This window comes from Desmodus rotundus, chromosome 1, assembly GCF_022682495.2.
Source record: "Desmodus rotundus isolate HL8 chromosome 1, HLdesRot8A.1, whole genome shotgun sequence".
Classification (NCBI taxonomy): Eukaryota; Metazoa; Chordata; class Mammalia; order Chiroptera; family Phyllostomidae; genus Desmodus; species Desmodus rotundus.
In genome coordinates, this window is record NC_071387.1 from 162,470,199 (window position 1) to 162,489,799 (window position 19,601).

Genomic DNA, 19,601 nt, shown 5'->3' on the forward strand with positions numbered 1-19,601 from the left:
GGTGTTCCTTGTAGGTGCTCTTGGGTGAACTGTTTTAAGATTTTAGAAACTCAGAATATAGATTCTGTATTCAGAGTCCTTCCCTTTCTCTTGGAATTGGGTCTCCTCCCCACCCATCCTCTATACTCTGGGCTCCCTGCATTTATTACCATTTCTTTTTTCTGGATACCATCTCAGAGCCCAGATCATGCCCAACAATTTTCACTAATGTTCTTCTTGGACAATTTACAGATGTAAATTTAAAATTTTTTTGACTAGTAGAAAAATTAACTATTTAATAATTTTCAAAAAACATAAAAACCAACATTCTATCACAAGATATTGCAAAGATCAAAATAAAGCTGAAGAGATCTCCACAATGTTCAGACCTATGCTCCCAAACCTTTCTCTTCTAAAACTGGCCGAAGAGAATCCATGTCTCCACTTCCAAGGTAACAGAAAAGAGAATCTGACACCACTGGAGACTTATTTCTCCTGTGACCAGTGTCACAGTCGCTCAGCTTGTGAGTTGCAGCCCTGACCAAGGTATACAGACTAAAAGGAGTAGAAGGCAATTGACTTTCTGAAAATAGGAAACAGTTAAGAGATTTTAACAGGGCTTTGAAATCCCACATATGATACCAACATGTAAGACAGGTCAAGTTGCGGCCTAAATTACAGACTTCTTCATTTTTACCATAAAATGAAAAGTCAAAGCTAGAATAAAGAGTGAGAGTCAGATTTAGCTGATATTTAATGGGAAAAGGTATTTCAATTTCATAAGATTATATTTGGTCATGATATTTGGTCTGCGATATATTTTCTATTAAATTCTTTTTTTCGTTGTATTTTGGTTTTTGTTTTCTGTTTTCTTTTTTTTATACATTTTTTTTATTGTTGTTCAATTACAGTTGTCTGCATTTTCTCCCCACCCCTCCATCCCACCCCAGCCAAACTGCCTCCCTCCCCCAACTCCACCCTCCCCCTTGGTTTTGTCCATGTGTCCTTTACAGTTGTTCCTGAAAACCCCTCTCCCCACTATCCCCTCCCCACTCTCCTTTGGCTATTGTTAGATTGTTCTTAACTTCAATGTCTCTGGTTATATTTTGTTTGCTTTTTTCTTTTGTTGATTATGTTCCAGTTAAAGGTGAGATCATATGGTATTTGTCCCTCACCGCCTGGCTTATTTCACTTAGCATAATGCTCTCCAGTTCATCCATGCTGTTGCAAAGGGTATAAGCTCCTTCTTTCGCTCTGCTGCATAGAATTCCATTGTGTAAATGTACCATAGTTTTTTGACCCACTCATTTGCTGATGGGCACTTAGGTTGCTTCCAGTACTTGGCTATTATAAATTGTGCTGCTATGAACATTGGGGTGCATAGGTTCTTTTGGATGGGTGTTTCAGGGTTCTTAGGGTATAATCCCAGTACCAGTCTGCATTCCCACCAACAGTGCACTAGGGTTCCTTTTCTCCTCATCCTCTCCAACATTTGTCTGTTGATTTGTTTATGTTGGCCACTCTGACTGGTGTGAGATGGTACCTCATTGTGGTTTTAATTTGCATCTTTCTGATGGCTAGTGATGCTGAGCATCTTTTCATATGTCTCTGGGTCCTCTGTATGTCTTCCTTGGAGAAGTGTCTGTTCAAGTCCTTTGCCCATTTTTTAATTGGGTTGTTTGTCTTCCTGGAGTGGAGTCGTGTGAGTTCTTTATATATTTTGGAGATCAGGCCCTTGTCTGAGGTATCAATGGCAAATATGTTTTCCCATACTGTTGGTTCTCTTTGTATTTTAATGCTGTTTTCTTTAGCCATGCAGAAGCTTTTTATTTTGATGAGGTCCCACTTGTTTATTCTTTCCTTTATGTCCCTTGCTTTAGGGGACATGTCTGTGAGGATGTTGCTGCGTGGAGTGTCTGAGATTTTCCTGCCAATGTTTTCCTCTAGGACTTTTATGGTGTTACGACTTATATTTAAGTCTTTTATCCACCTTGAATTTATTTTGGTGTATGGCGTAAGTTGGTGATCGAGTTTCATTTTTTTGCACGTAGCTGTCCAGATCTCCCAACACCATTTGTTGAAGAGGCTATTTTTGCTCCATTTTATGCTCCTGCCTCCTTTGTCAAATATTAATTGACCGTAGAGACTTGGGTTTATTTCTGGGCTCTCTGTTCTGTTCTGTTGGTCTATGTGCTTGTTTTTATGCTAGTACCAGGCTGTTTTGATTACAGTGGCCTTGTAATATAGTTTGATATAAGGTATTTGATCCCTCCTGCTTTGTTCTTCTTTCTCAAAATTGCTGTGGCTATTCAGGGTCATTTATGGTTCCATATAAATTTCTGAAATGTTTGTTCTGTATCTGTGAAATATGACATGGGTACTTTAATAGGGATTGCATTGAATCTATAAATCGCTTTGGGTAGTATGGCCATTTTGATGATGTTAATTCTTCCAATCCATCAATTAAACTCTTTATGGAAATACTAACTAGTTGATTAGCTCCATTGTTTAATTAAAGTGTTGTACATCGACAGAAACACTAACTCTGCATCGTGTGTTAAATGTTCTGAGGATCAGGTAATGAAACCTGAGACAAGCTAGTCTGGTGTCCCATGCGTGCGTTCCAGCTGACAGTCCGGTGTCTGACTTCTCTTCCCTCTGGGAGAGGTCCCCACCTGGTGGGTCCTTCAGGAGGCAGAGCTGCCGATATCAGAATCTCTCCCAGTGGTGACCTTCACACCCATTCCTGACTGACCTGAGAGCTCCTGATGAGAAAAATAGATGGGGAGCTCCTCATTCTCTCTGGCCATGGTAGAGGTTGCAGTTGTTGCAATAGTGAGCTGTGTGTGGAAGTGACAACAGTACTAATTGTGACATCTAGTGCTCAGTAGTAATGGCAACCCTCTCCTCAGCAGAGGACTAGGGCAAAAAAAAAAGAACAGCTTTATTGAGATATAATTTGCATGCCATACAATTCACCCATTTAAAGTGTACAATTCATTGGCTTTTAGTCTATTCACAGACGTGTGCGACCATCACCACAATAAATTTCAGAGCATTTTCATCATCCCCCAAATAAACCCACACCCCTTAAGCATCATCCCCCAGTCGTCCCCCCATCGCCTTCTCAGCTCTAGGCGACCACTCACTCGTCTACTTTCTGTCTCTACAGATTTGCCTGTTCTGCACATTTCATACCAATAGAAACACACAATGTGTTCTCCTTCATGTCTGTCTTCTTTCACTTAGCATACTGTTTTCAAGGTTCATCTATGTTGTCGCATAAATCATTCTCAGGCTTTTTTTAGCCAAATAATATTCTATTGTGTGAATATACCATATTTTCTTTACCCACTCATTAGTTGGTGGACATTTCAATTGTTTACACTTTTTGGTTTTGAATAATGCTCTCATGAACACTTGTGTACAAGTCTGTATGTAGACACATGTGTTCATTCTCACGGGTATGTGCTCGTACATAGGAGTGGAATTGCTGTGTCACATGGTAAGTCTAAGTTTAACTGTTTCAGGTCCTGTCAGACTGTTTTCCAAAAGCAGGTATACAATTGTACATTCTCACGAGCAGTGTATTCTGAGTTTTCTACATCCTCACCAGCACATCGTAATTGCCTTTTTGATTATAGTCACCCTACTAGGTGTGAAGTGGCATCTTACTGTGGTTTTGATTTACATTTTCCTGATGGCTATTGATGTTGAGTATCTTTTCCTGTGCTCAATGGACAGGACAATTCATATATCTTCTCTGGAGAACTATCTATTCAGACTACTTGCCCATTTTTAAATTGGGTTATTTGCCTTTTTATAATTGAGTTGCATAGTTCACCAGCCCCCTTTTGAGGCATGGTTTTAAGGGTTGTTCCTGGCTACAAAAGCTTACTTTTTCACACTTTGCATGATTTTGTGAGCTACCAATATCCTTTGAATAAAGTCATTTTCTGGTTAAATCACTCATAGTTAGCTTCTATTGCAACTCAAAACCCTGAGTGACACGGAGTCTGGAATGCAAGGCAGCAGCCCTCACCTAGAGAAAACCATTTACATAAGGCTTTCCTGACAAAGGAAACCTGTTCAGTGGTAGTGCTCGGTTTCTGAATTCATGATTCCAAACTCTGAAACTATGCAAATTCAATCCAAGAGAACTTATGGAATTCACAAGTAGAAACTTCAACAGGTAGGAACTGGAGCAGAAAGAAATAGAAAGAATACTGGGAAATGGTTGCCATTTCTTGTTATTTTCCTTTAAGATAAAGTAGGCCACTGACTCCTGCAAGTTATTCGGATAAGGCCCTGAGTCTCTGATGCCAGCAGCCCTCTCTCTGCCTTGGCCCTGTAGCCACAGAGGTTGCATAACCCTGCATCTCCTTGCCAACCAAGGTTGGTATCTAGGGACTCCGCTAGGGTTTTCTTCAAAAGGGTCAAGCATGTAAATGAACTAGGAGTCCTAATTCTGTCACCTGATTTAACTACACATTTGACTATCATGCAAGTTGAGTTCATACATCACCAGTGCTAACTTTGGGTCAGGAAAATAAGATTAACACTCCATCCCAGAGTTATCAGTGATCTGTGGCCAAAAGTCTGGAGAAGGTAGTTTTCTGCAGTTTCCGGGGTAACACCCTTGGCTTACCCCTCTGAGCACAGACTGGGCACAAAGTATGACTGTCTGCCTCTGTTTTCCCTCCCTCCTCTTCTAAACTCCTACTTTCCCCTTTCTGATACCCTCTTCTTCCAGGAGAGTATCTTAGATAATGTACGTGAAGAGACTTGTTTGAAAGGGAATCCAATCTAAAACAGGGGCTGATAGGTGTAAACTGTAGGAAGCAGACAGGCGGGAGCAGAACAGGAACAACAGGTCAGGTGTGGAATGTCTCCAGGGCTGAAAGCCCCAGGGGCCTGGCAACAAAGAATTGTAAGGTGGGACCTCACCCAGGGGTGACCTTTCCTCTCCTCACACATCACTAGTCATGCAGTTCAGACCCTGCCCCGACCTTTCATCCCCTGGCACGTTGCTAGCTCCCTTTAGAGGAGGAACAAGAAAGCCAGAGAATAGCCTCATATGACTCCCATACAAGGTTCTGACCTGTATCAAATCATCTGAGGAACAAAGCCTCGGGTCTGTTGACCACAGAAACAGAGTTTTGGTCAAATTAGAGATAACATCTAGGCCTCAACTGTGTTTCAGCTCCAGGGCCACAAAAGCCAGGTGGGTCGATGCCATGGCTGACATCAGGACCAGCTCTGATGACTAATGACCCCCTGCTCTGGTGCCAACCAAACAGTAGAGACCACAACCTCGAAAGGACACACCTGGAAAGCTGATTAATATTCTATGCAGATCCTCCCCTGGGACCTCTCCTAAGATCCTTACCTTTAAAGAGGGGATAAAAACCCTCAGGACGAAGGACCCACTGCTTGTGTTCTCGTTCTCTCTCTGTCTCTGTCTCTCTCTCTCCCCTTTCTTTAGGTGTATCTCTTTGCTTTCTTTTCCCTAAGCTTTTCTTTTGCCTCTGTAACTTGTTTCCTGAGCCCATGCAGCCCAGCTGGCTCATTTACCATGGCCCATTTCTACCTCTGTATCTTTAAATAAACTTTTGTTTGTATTTCAGTGTTGCCTCTGAATTCTTTCTTAGCCAGAACTCAAGTACTGAGCTTGCTAAACCAAGATCCAATCACTGGTAACACCTGGTACCGTTTCACCACTAACAAAACTACTAAACTTCTAAAAGAAGTTTGCATTTCTATGTCATTACTCTTTCTATACTGAGTTGCATTTTGCCAAATTCAAAGACCACTTTTCAGTTCTCATTCTCCTTGCCCTTGTTTCGGCATCTAAGAACGAGATGATTTCGTAAGAGTGTGAGGATATGAGTGGTGCAGATCTGATAGAAGAAAACCTGAGATCCTGAGATGAAATGTTTTGTGGTGAGACTCAACCACTAATTCATCTAACAACCATTTCTTAAGCACCTACTGTGTGCAGGACACTGTGTTCTAGCTGCTGGATATGCAGCAGAAAAGAGAAGCAAGGCCCCTGCTCTCATGGAGCTTCCTCTCTAGTGGTGACAAGAATAAATTTTAACAAGATACTATTTCAGATAGTGATAGGTGCTTTGAAGAGCAATGGGAAATAGGAAATAATATGATAGAGATAGATGTGAACAGAGCCCCTTAGGCAGGGTGGGTGAGGAAAGCCGCTTTAAGAATGACGTGACAGAGCGAAATGCTCAGTGTCTCTGACTCCATCATCTTCAAGCCTGCATCATTCCCAAGGCCTTCAGGCTGATAGCTCCTTTAGACATGCTAATCATTAGAGGAATTCTGCTTGGGCTTGAGGTTTTACAAAACAACCAGTCCCTTTCCTTTCCTTTGAGAGCCTGAACTCTGTACTTCCTTCAGATGGATTTGAGAAACCACTAGGTCTCTCATCTTTGGCACCTTCCCAATCCATAAACCTTTCCTTACTCCAAACTCTCACTGTTTTGAGTTTTGGCCTTTTAAAGTGTTGGGCTCACGGATTTTGGACTGGCAACATTTACTCTGAAACCTAAAGAGTGGGTTTGGGGAAGAAGAGCTCCAGGGAGAGAAAACAGTAAGTGCAAAGACCTGAATACAGGGAACAGGCTTAGCATGTTGGAGACTCAGAAAGAACCAAGAATGGCTGGAATGTAGTGAACACAGCAAAATGGTATGAGCTGAGCTGAGAGATAAGTAGGTCAGGTAGAGCCTTGAAAGCTGTCATAGAGACGCAGAAAGGTCAAGTATTTTGCCCCAAGACACACAGTCAGTAAGTGGCAGGGCCAGAATGTAATCTAGGTCTTTTCAGTCTTATCAGGTGTTTTGCATTGGAGTCTAGTTTATGCCCAAAATGGTGCTGGATGAAGAGGTGACTGCCTGAAGCTCTTCTTGGTGATATCAAAACTCTAAGAGACAAAGACCATTGTCTCACCCTCTGCTCCTCATTCTCTCTTGAAAAAAAAAAAAAAACTAGATAGGAAAATTTCAAAGTGCACCATGCTTAATCCAGTACAATTTGTGTCTAATAAACACAGAATCTTAATTTTATAGATATCATGGTAAATACCTATTGAACAGTTATCATATTATCCGAAAGAGCATTTGGATGAAGAGAAGCTATTTTGGTGTTGCTATGTTTGATCTTATGAAAATTAATCACACTGGGTTGCCTAATATCTATTTTTAAATATAAGATCTGCTCTTCCTATTACACATTTGGAAACTTAATATAGCTAACTGCTGGTCAGGATTAGCTGCTTTGTAGATTTTCTGGGTCTTCTATGCTTTGCTTTTAAAATTAGAATAGAAAAAAATTACTTTTAAATTAAATTTATACTCAAATAAAACAAAGGAATTGGCTAATGAAGACCAGACGTGTATGCACACAGCACACGCACACACCTGCCATTAGACCGGCGTCCTTACTGGCTGTCCGACTTCAGCTAACGTGCTCAACATTGCCATGCCTCCATCTGTCTCCCAAAAAACGGAGATGAAAACCATGACTATGACAGAGCCATTGTGAAAATTACTCATAATAACAAGTGAGAGTGTTTGAAAGAAAGTAGCTCTTCCTTGAGTAACTGTTGGCTTCCCATCCCTTCTCTGTGTCTCTGTTCGCTGGTCAGAAACGTAAGCTAGTCAGGGATATGATGATAACATTCCTTCTAAGATAAGCATTGTCAGCACCTAGGCTGTCCTCCCAGACTCGGGTCACGAGACAGTGAAACCTTTTTGCTGTAGGTGAACAGAGAAGTGCTAACAGGACAGACCTGGAGACTGACAGAAAACTCCCGGGGGGAGGTATGAACAAGGAGACTTCAGGGACTGGTGCGTGAAGGGCCAGGGTCCAGTAGGCCCCTACCTCAGCTTCCCCGGCCCGTTTATTTCACCAGTGCCTTTGTTTCACCTACTAATTACTTGTGATATTTGTTTAATGTCGCCCCAAACGCTGTAAAGATTAGAAATTCTGTTGTATTTACTCACTCCACATTTACACTGCTTCACAAACAGTAAGCCCTCGATAAATATTTGTGAATGAATGAACCTCTTTTCTTACAGAGGATGCATTTTGGAAATTGGAGGTGTCACGAGTTTACCTAAGCTGGCTCTGCATCCATTTTGTTCAGCCAAGTGGCTTGTGGGGGTCCTAAACTGGCACTAGGCCCCTCACGCAAGTGCATGCCCGAGACGACAGGCAGAGCCACAGGCAATGTAAGTTCCCCGTATGACTTCTCTCTCAGTCTTGTGATCAACAGTCACCCGACACCACCTTCCAGGACCTTCTACTTGTGTGTCCCTTAGGTACACAACCCCCCGTGAAGCTTACTGAAACCCTGCTCATTTGGGTTCGACTGACCTGTCCAGACTTGGCCTGGAAACCCCAAAGCACTCCATGCATGAACCCTAATAAAGGCATGCGCCCCAGGTCCTGTCAGTCTGTCTGCCTGCACTCTGCGTGGCCTCCCAGTGTGCCTCCCCAAGCCACGCTGATACTTACTCCGCCACTTTTGAGCAATAAACTTTTCTGTTTGGATTTCTCTTGTGGTCACTGACAAACAGAGGGTCACCATCGGGTACCCCACGCTCCACTTAACAAATGTTAATTTAACAAACTCAACACAGAAAATTAACTTCATTTACAAATCAACAATTTCAAGTGCCCTGGTGAAATCAGCCCTTAAAAGGAAATCTGTAGTGAATGTAGGTTCCTGGTTAGCATGTAAATTTTCTTTTAGAGAAGCATACCCAAACTAAGAAAACGGCTCTAAGAGACGGCTTTGAGCATTCAGAGTTGTTAGACAGCAGCATCAACTAATCTTCCCACATATCTTGGACTTTATCAGATTATGATGTGAAATTTTGGAGCTCAGCACACACCCCAGCTGCCTAATAGAGGACTTTTCTCTGGGCAAAAAGCAAAGCCTGCTCTTACCCTTCTATCTGCGGTCTGGCTCAAGCATCCGTCCAGGGGAGCCTTTCTGACACTCACAGAAGGTGGGAATGGTGACTGTGGACACCCTAATTGAACAATCCCTCAGTTCTTATCACTGTTCCCTCCAAGCTACTGTGTTTCCAGAGTCCCTGAGACATTGTCAATCCCTGGTAAACAAGTGGTCAACAACCAACAAAATTCTACCTAATCTAACAGGTTCAACATCCCAACTAAATGTGCTTCTTGCAAGACTAGAGATGACTTAACATCTACTTGTTCATTCATTTGCTCATTTATTCATCCATTCATTAATTCATCCTCCAAATACTCTTAGTCCTGGAAATACTAAATAATTCTGGATGAGAAAAAGAAAGCTTAGTGCAGGCCCTGGCTGGTGTGGCTCAGTGGACGGAGTGCTTACCTACGAACCAAAGGGTTGCTGGTTCGATTCCCACTCAGGGCACAGGCCTGGGTTGAGGGCTAGGTCCCCAGTAGAGGGTGGACAAGAGGCAACCACACATTGATGTTTCTCTCCCTCTCTTTCTTCCTCCCTTTCCCTTTGTCTAAAAATAAATAAGTAAAATCTGAAAGAAAGAAAGAAAGAAAGAAAGAAAGCTAGCTAGCTTAGTGCAACAATAAGTAGCACAAGAGCTGGAACCAGGACTTGAAAAAATCTAAGCATATACTGTGCCCAGCTACAGTACCACCTCTATAAAACCTAAAGCTCATTTTAAGAAGAATACCTGTCCTTTCCTTATTCCTTAGTTAATATCATTAGTGTAGTACCTATGGCATTATGTTGGAGTCAATTGCTTCTCCTCTCCTGACTGCGCCCTCCTTGAGAGAAGTAACTGTATCGTCCAATCACCTTTATGTCCCTGGTGCGGAGCACCAGACATAGCACATAGAACTCATCATCAATGGAGTGGTTCTTTGGGTTCTAATGAAGCTAATGAATTTCTACTATTCATCAGGATTACATTGTCCAATACGGTAGCCACTAGCCACATGTGGCTACTGAGTACTTACTTGAAATGTAGCTACATGGGGGAAATGCAGATGTGCTATAAATGTAAAACACACATCCAACTTCAAACACTTAGCACAAAAAATATAAAATAACCCATGAATAGTTTTTATGTTGATTACGTATTGAAATGATAATACTTTGGATATTGGGTTAAGTAAAATATTAAAATCAACTTTACCTCTTTTTTTACTTTTTATGTGGCTATTAGAAAATCTAAAATTACAAATATGGCTCACATATATATTTTTAAATACTTTTCAATTGTATTTTTTCTATGATGATTTATCCCCGTTTTACCCTCTCCCACCTCCACCCATGCCCCTCCCCCTGCAATCACCACACTGATGTCCCTGAGTTCTTTCCCTTTTTTGCTCCATCCCTCAAACCCTCACCAGAGAGCTGTCAGCCTGCTCTTTATCTGTGAGTCTGTCTCTATTTTGCTTATTAGTTCATTTTGTTCATTTAGTTCATTAGTACATTTCACATATGAGTGAAATCATATGGTATTTGGCTTTCTCTGACTGGCTTATTTCACTTAGCGTAATGTTCTCCATGTCTGTCCATGCTGTTGCAAACAGTAAAATTTTCTTTTTTTAATGGCCGAGTAGTGGCCCATTGGGTAAATGTACACAGTTGTTTTATACACTCCTCTACCTATGGACACTTGGGCTGCTTCCAAATCTTGGCTATTGTAAATAATGCTGCAATAAACATAGAAGTGCATATATTCTTTCAAATCAGTGTTTTAAGTTTTCTTCAGATAAATTCCCAGAAGTGGAATCACTGTGTCATAAGGCAGTTGCATTTTCACTTCTTTGAAGTAACTCCATACTGCTTTCCCCAGTGGCTGCACCAATCTGCATTCCCACCAACCGTGCAAAAGCATTCCCCATTCTCCACATCCTCGCCAGCACTTGTTATTTGTTGATTTGATGATAGCCCTTCTGACAGATGTGAGGTGATATCTCATTGTGGTTTTAATTTGCATTTCTCTGATGATTAGTGACACTGAGCATCTTTTCACATGTCTATTTGGCCCTCTGTATGTCCTCTTTGGAGAAATGTCTATTCAGGTCCTTTGCCCATTTTTCAATTGGATTTTTTTGGTGATGAGTTTTAACAGTTTTGGATATTAATCCCTTATTAGATGTATTAGCGAATATGTGGGCTCACTTTTTAGTTTGTTGATGGTTCCCTTTGCTGTGCAAAAAGTGTTTTGTTTGATAGAATCCCAGCTATTTATTTTTTCTTTTGTTTCCTTTTGTGAAGAAATACATCAGAAAAAATACTGCTACGAGTAATGTCTGAGATTTTACTGCCTATGTTTTCTTTTAGGATTTTTATGCTTTCAAGTCTAACATTTAAGTCTTTAATCCAATTTGAACTTATTCTTCTGTGTGGCAAGAAAAGGTGGCCTCGTTTAATTTTTCCACATGTATCTAATTTTCCCAACACCATTTATTGAATAAACTATCTTTAGCCCATTGTATGTGCTTTCCTCCTTTGTCAAATATTAATTGACTATAGAGGCATGGTTTTATTTGTGGGCTCTCTGTTCTGTCCCATTGACCTATGTGTCTGTTTTGATGCCAGTACTATGCTGTTTGATTACTATGGCCCTATAGTTTGATATAGTTTGATATTAGGTAGCATGATTCCTCCAACTTTGTTTTTCTTTCTCAAGGATGCTGCTACTATTCAGTCTTTTGTAGTTCCATATAAATCTTTGGAATAATTTGTTCCAGTTCTGTGAAATATGTCATTGGTATCTTGATAGGAATTGTGTTGAATCTCTAGGTTGCTTTGGGTAGTATGGAAATTTTACTGATGTTAATACTTCCTATTCATGAAAACAGTATATGATTCCACTTACTTGTACCTTCTTTAATTTCTTACCTCATAATTTTCTGAGTACATTCTTAGTTAAATTTATTCTTAGGTATTTTATTCCTTTTGAAGCAATTATAAATGGGATTACTTAGTTTTCTCTTTCAGATTGCTCATTATTGGCATATAAAAATGCAACTGATTTCTGTATATTAATTTTGTAACCTGCTACTTGCCTGAATTCATTTATCAGTTCTAGTAGCTTCTTGGTGGAATCTTTAGGGTTCTCTATGTACAGTATTATGTTATCTGTAACTAATGACAGTTTTACTTCTTCCTTTCCAATTTGGATGCTTCTGCTTCTTGTCTGATTGCTGTGGCTAGGATTTCCAGCACTATGTTGAATAAGAGAGGTCTTGTTCCCTATCTTAAGGGGTCTTGTATTTTTTGCCCATTGACTAAGATGCTGGCAATGGATTTGTCATATATGGCCTTTATTATGTTTAGGTAAGTTTCTTCTATTTCCACTTTGCTGAGTTTTTTAAATAAATGGGTGCTGGATTTCATCAAATGTTTTCTCTGTATCTATTGATATGAAAATGTGGTTCTTATCCTTTATTTTTTTTTAATGTGGTGACATCCTATTTCTATTAAATAATGCTGGAATAAACCAAAGATTTACTATATCAAGTACAAACCACATCCAGTCTCTTGTACCTGATTCTCTTTAAGTTTTGGAAGAAAGAGGAATTTGGTTATCTTGTCTGAATTGAGCCAAGGCATTCATTAAGCCTACATTCAGAATATCCAAGGAATATAAGACATTTTTTTTTCAAAATGTTGTCAGTCAATATCTTCTACACTTTAGCAGGTCTGCTGTTTTAAAGGAAAAAATAACTCCAACTCTTACTGTATTCCCCTACATTGAGTCAATGTCTTACCAAGGGCATGTAATACCCATGCAGCCAACACTTAAATAGCTCTTCAATTTCTGGCTACAAGTGCCTCTGCTTTATCCTCTCCTCCCTCAGTCTCTGGCATCCTGGGCAGTCACCCCTCCCATCTCAGCTCTTTCTACTGACCTTAAAAGAGGGCTGGCTCAAATAACACACTTGTCAAAACACCTAGGTAAGCACAGCCGGAGGAGACACATAAATAGATACATGGAAACAGAGTGCTCTGTGCTGATAACGAAAACCATTTACAACTCTCTTCCCCTTCCAAAAGGTTTCCTACAATGATTAGTTAAAAATGCTCCTAATAATTTTAGTTCTATCAGCTTAAACAGACTTATTTTTTACAAGCACTGACAAAGCTGCAATTGAAAGTAATTTTTAAGTTTTGAGTACTGCTATGGCAAAAAACCTCCGTGCTTAAATAGAGAAATTAAAATTGACCAACAGAAAATGATCCAAAACAAAATACAGAAAAATTGCTAAGTGATCTATGGGAAATACTCAAAGAGTCACACTTCATTAATCCACAGTCAGAAAAAAACCAAAAAACCCAGTGATTGGCTATTTACATGCCCTTCCATAAAGAAGATCATGAGTTGAAACATTTCGCACAGTGTTTGGCACATAGTAGGTATTCAATAAATATTAGTTGAATAACTGTATGGCTGCACAGCACTCACTATCTGAGGGAATACTGCAGTCACCATGTTTTGTTTAGTGTTTTAAACTCTGAGAGGTGAGGTAGACAGAAGACAGCGTCCTGTTTTACTCAAAATAGAATTTGAAGTCCTCACCACGGCCTACAAAGTCCTACACGATCTGCAACCCAACTACTTCCTGGACTCATCTCCCACTACTCTCCCCTTTCTTTACTCTGCTCCAGCAACCTGACTTCCTTGTGTTCCTCAAACAAGCCACATATATTCCCGCCTCAGGGCCCTTGCCCCAGCTCTTCCTTTGCCTAGGACATTCATTCCTTCAGTCTCTACTCAACTGCCACCTCACAGGAGAGGCTTTCCTCACCACCTTATCCGTGACAGCACAACCCTTGTCCTCCAGTATTCGTCCTCCTCGCACTCAGGGCCACCTGACGTGTTACATGTTTGTCTGTCTCCCCGAACGGGAAAGTCACTCCAAGGAGGGCATGAACTTTGTTCATTTTGTTCACTGCAGTCTCCTTTGTGCCTGGAAAGTGCCAGGCACACAGTAGGAGTTCAATAAATAGTTGTTGAATGAAGTAACTAACAAGCATTCGACTGGAATCCAGACACATGGATCTGGTCCTAATTCCACCACTGATTAGTTGTGTGACTTTGAACAAATGTCCCCGGACACTCAGTTTCTGAGTCTATGAAAGAATTAGTTGGGAAAAAATGTTTCTAAAGCCTCGCCCAGCTCTAAAATCACTGAGTTTTAACAGAGCTGCTTTTCATATACAACTTTTGTATGACGTTTGAACAACTCAAATCTATTTTCTGATATCCAGAGACTGGGAGCCCTCGGGGCAGCTCACCACGATGGAAGACCCTGCTCCGAAGGCCCCCGATGAAGCCTCCCCAACCGTTCCAGGCAGGATGGGTCCCCGCACTTCCTCCGGACCTGGAGGTGCTTCACGTAAGACCTTTCTTCCTCAAATCTTGTAAAAGTTAACGACATAATTATATTTGTCTGTTTCTTCCCCTAGAATGTGAGCACTTTGAGGACAGTAATTGATTCTTAGTAATTTTTGTATCCCTGGCACCTTGCATGGTTCGTTGCAATTAGTAGGCATTCCATGAATGTTTAGTGAATGAATGAATACAGGAAAGCCAAAGTGGAGTTAGGATCATTATGTGTATTGAAAGCTGAGACCATCCCTCTCCCTTCACTGATGAATGGTGGGCAGAAAGAAAAACTTTGCTGCCAATGATTCATCTAAACGGATATAAGAAACTAAAATTTATTGGGAACCTACTAAAGGCCAAGCATGCTTATACACATTCACGGTTTATTTAATCCTATGACAGTCTTATGAATTCGTAATATTACTACCATTTCACAGATGGGAAAATTGGGGCTCACAGAGGACAGGGACTGTGCCAATGAGAGAATGAATGGTTAACAGAATTCACATTCAGAGCTCTTCCTGACATGGATCATATTCATATCATTGAATGATACACCAGACAGCTCTTTCTCTGATTTAATGTAAGTACTGGCATGTGTAATGGTGAGCTTTCCTACACTAGAAAAGCACTTTTACAATTAAAGGGGTATTTTCCCCTTGATTCAGAAAGGTGGCTATAGATAAATTAGTATAATATTAGTATAGATAATAATAGTATAGATAATAGTATAGATAGTATAGATAATATAATAATATTAGTATAGATAAGTTAGTAGGGGAAAAAACTCCCACTAGTATTCAAAGAGATAAAGTCTTTCCTTTTCCTCCAATAATCTTTCAATGTAGAAATTAGTCAGAGTCATTCTAGTTTCCCTACAGTAAGGAAGGAGGCAGTGAAAGTCTCGAAGTAGCTTAGAGTAAACAGACTCAGGCTCACACCTAGGTTCTTACATTTACTTGTCTTACCCTCAGTAAATTACATAAAACCTCATTTTCCTCGTCTGTCACCAGACAATCAGCTCATAGTGTGCTGAAAGTGTTTAAAACGAGAAAACATTTGTAAGCACAGCACCGAGACCGGCACAGGGTAAATGGGCCTTCTTAAGGCCCATCAAAACTTTGTTGGGAGAGCCAAGAGGACATCGTTCTTATCTCCTATAGATTAGAGAATATGCCAAGTTCTCCTCTCTAGTCTCAGAAAAAAAGAGAACTTGTGTGTGTGAAATCTCACACAACAAAATGGCTTGATTTCTGACAACACTTTGAGGTAGGAGAAATTCGGGGTCTCCCGGTTCTGCTAGAAGTCCCTCCCCACTGACAGCCCCCTACCTCTCTAGCTACAGCTCTCACCCCTGTTCCCCTTACCTCACCGTGGCTCAATCCCTACACATCTCCTTTCTTTCTCTCTCACTGGGTCTCTGATCTGAGCCCTCTGGAGCCCAGCTTTCCAACATGCTTCTCAGTCTCATTTTCCAATAAAACCAGTCTGATCTTCTAAATCCCATTCAGTTTACTGATTTCTCATTACCAATGTCATCAAATCCAAAATTTTAAAAAAATGTGATGTTTTTCAAGGCCTCCATCGCCACCTGCCTATGTCCTCAAGATTCCCTCCACTCTACTCATTCTGGCCCTTGCCCTGGTGTCCACCTTACCATCTGTAGTCAGAGCAGGCTGTTTGCTTGCAGATAAATCACACCTTTACCTAAAGATTTTGACCTTTGTCAAAGGGCAATGCAACTCCAAAGTGGGGCTTTGAATCACTGTCAGCTGCTCACATTTTAGTTAAGAGTTTTCAGATTCTCGAGGTAGGCAGGTGGGAGGGGAGAATGGTGGGTAATTAAGGTTGGGCAAGGACAGGAGGATCCCAGACACCATTAAGAGAAAAAGGTTATAAAGTCTGGGATTGACTGATTTCCCCTTCTCAATCAATATCTCTCTTCCTTGTTCCATTTCCCACAGGTGCTTTCTCTTCTGCTTTTCCTTTCTGCATCTGCTGCCCATTCTGTAAGACGCCCAGGTCCTGCCCCCTTCTCGAGGCAATCACAGATGCACACACTCTCTTCCGACCTTCCACAGCGCCCTCTGTCCTCCCCCAGAGCCCTCTGTCCTCCCTCACCCTCTCACTCACTCAGTACAAAGTGTCGTACCCCTATGTTGCTCTCAAACTTTTTACATAAAGCCCTTGAGGACAGGGACTGTGCCTGCTTCCCACTTGGTAGTTGACTGGTAAATATGTGACCAATATTCCAGACTTACCTGACTGACTGTTCATCCTAATCAATGACACTCTAGGGCTACTTGAACTTCAGCTCTGTTGGCTTTGTTTGGGCAGCACTCTTAACTTTGGGTAAGATGCGCATTCTGAAACGCTGCACACACATCTGTCACCTACAAAGGAGGCCTTTCTATTGATATTACTAGAAATGGGAAGGGACATCACTCTCAGACAAAACAAAACAAAACAAAATACTCACAACAAAAACAACAAAACAAAACCCATACCAAAGAGAACAGGAAAAGTAGAAACCAATCTAAATAGAGAGGAGACAATTCCTCCTAATCTCACTTTAGGGCCTCCATGAAGGGAGGCAAGAGGAAGATTCAAATGGAGGGAAAACCATATTTTTATAAGTATTACCTAACTGCATTTACATTCACTGAAATGTTGATATTTGGGACCATGAAAAAAAAAAAAAAGGCAGGATTTTTAGAACAAGGGTTACTGAAACTCATGCTTCTTTTCTCCAGAGTTTATGGGCCTTTGTACCAAAATGAAGTCCCCTTGTAGCAACCTAGCCAAGAACTAGCCAACCAAGAGACCTCCAGTCATTTGAAGATTCCAGAGCAGCCTCTGCCACCTTCACCCCCCACTCAGGCCCCCTCTGTAGCTCAGGCTTTCAAGGTGTCCCTATACCTTGGGCCGAAGTCAGAGTTTCTGCACATTCTGCAGTTCAACAGGACCCCAAGCAAATTCCCGGGAATAAACAAACAAGAGCAGCAAGACGCAAGGAGCTGGGCTGGGATGGGGGAGCGGGTAATGAAGGAGGAGCGGGGGCGGGAGGGATGAACTTCGCTGCTGCTGCAGGCGGGCCTGTCACTCCAGTTGACAGCAGGCACCTTCACCTTTAAGTTCTTAACCCAGGCAGCGCCCCCAGAAAGAAAGTTCATAGCTAGAGGGAATGAACTCGAGAACAGAAAAACAAAGGCTGTGGAGCTGCGGGGCGAAGCACCTGCCCCGGCCGGGCCGCGAGTCCGGCAGGCGCGCTTGCTACCTGGCGTCCGGCTCCTCCTCCGACTCCGAGGCCGACTCGTCCTCCTCGCCCTCTGACTCCTCCTCGGTCTCCAGCGCTGGAGTCGCCTCCTCGTCCCCGTCGGAGCCGAGAGAGCTCTCGGCGGCGTGGTTGCTGCCGCTGGTCGCCATCGCGCCTTTCCCGGGCCAGAGCGGAGCCGGAGCCGCCCGCGCCGCGCCTGGTGTTCTCCCTCGGACTGCGCCCCTGGCCCCGGCGCCACGGCTCGAGTTCCCGGCCGGGGGGCGGGCGGGCCCCGGGACTTTAAATAGAAGGCGTCAAAAAGTTTCGCCACTGACCTTCTGGGGCCCGGACTCAGCTTCTCCTCTTCCCCGAGCGCCTGCCAACTTCCCCCGAGCCCTCCCCGCCCCAGTTCGGGCAGCTCCCTGGCGGACCCTTGGGACCACTCGGGATCACCCACCGCTCCAGGCACGGGGCGCACGCTCCGGCCCGCAGCTACGGGAAATGGAAAGGAGGGGCGCCCAGCCCCACCTCTCTTCCCTCTGGGTGGGTTTGGTAGGCTTTGTTTCCAGCCCAGCTGCTTGGTGCACCCATTATCCCAACCAACTCCTCTTCCTGAGCACTGGAGTTACTAGTTCAGGCTCTCAGCGACGGTCTCACTTCCCCGATCCGCTCACAATCCGCTGCGGTAGAGGTATAATTGCAATGCTGGTGTTCAGAGAACACGGAGGCTCCAAAGAGCTTGGGTAGCTAGCTAGCTTCTCACGGTCTCGGGGCTGGTAAAGTGACCCAACAGGAAACAAAGCGAAGTTGTCCGGTCCAAAGGCCCAGCTTTGAACTATTGTGCAGCGTTGGCGGCTTTTATGTTTGCAAAACAGTAAGTTGTGTATATGCTTCCTCAGTGGCCCCTGGACTGTTCGGCCAGGACACTTTTATCTCCACCAACTTCAAACATTGAAGAGAAGTAATTTTGCCACGTTGGCCAAAGGCTGTTTTGTCTGAAACTCAATCCAAAGATCCCCAGGCCTTTGGTGGGACCGTGTCGTGTCCATGCTTAAAACTCCTCAGTGGCTGCCCCCTAACCAGGGGCTAAAGCCCAACCTCCGGAAAATAAACACTGCACAACAGTCCACACCTCTGTCTTGTCTCTTCTGCAGAAGTCATGAGTTTCCAACATTTATCAAGTTACGCCACTGTGCCTTTACTTACACAGTTCCTCCTAAGTTTCTCTCTCCTTCATTTATGGGGTTACTCATCATTCAAGAGCCCTGAAATTCCCAGATTAAGTTCAATACCCCTCTTCCAGGTCCCTACAATCCTACATTCAAATGATGTTTCTCTTCCCCTTAGTAGACTTCGTAAATTTGTTACTTACCTTTGCCCCATCATCCCCATCTCTTACAAGCCTAGAAGCTAACGAAGTATGTAGCACATAGTAGGCACTTAATAAATGTTCTGTGAACTAAGAACGGGACCAAACCTGTTATGTGTAACAGGTAGAGATAGCTTTACAATACATGTATTATTCTTCTCATGAGGATGATTGTATGGCTAGAACAGCTTTCATTTTTAATTAGAGCAAACTCTAGTCACAGAATTGTTCAATATGATGAGCATAAGTTAGGTAGTATCCACCAGTTACACCGGCTTGTGTGCATGCAATAGGCTGTAGGCAAAGAACTGCAGATAGTGCAGACACAGTGCGGGAGCATCAGCCAGTGTGCATGAGAAGAGAGCAGAGCCCAGGGTTCACTAAACCAGGCTGAACAGCAGCAACCTTCATTCTCTCAGCATAAGCGAGGCGTTTCCATTAGTAATCCCAAATGACTGTTCACCAAGGACAAAAAAGAATTAAATAGCAGCTAAGGGAATCTGTCAAAACACTAATCAAAACTACAGGTATCCACTGTACATTCCTTTCATTTAACTCAAAATTTCTTGGGAACACTAAAGTCACCAAAATTTATTCACAAAGATCCTC

The 19,601-nt window shown here is 42.5% G+C and overlaps 1 protein-coding gene across 1 annotated transcript in view; it reads right to left on the bottom strand.

Moving 5' to 3' along the window:
* Nucleotides 1-17,914, bottom strand: part of CMYA5 (cardiomyopathy associated 5) — a 92,585-nt gene extending 74,671 nt beyond the window's left edge. The window contains exon 1 of the mRNA XM_045197852.2: nucleotides 17,645-17,914. Coding sequence (XP_045053787.2) covers nucleotides 17,645-17,793 — 149 coding nt within the window. The 5' untranslated portion in view covers nucleotides 17,794-17,914. The remainder of the gene's footprint in view (nucleotides 1-17,644) is intronic.
* Nucleotides 17,915-19,601: the final 1,687 nt, after the last annotated feature.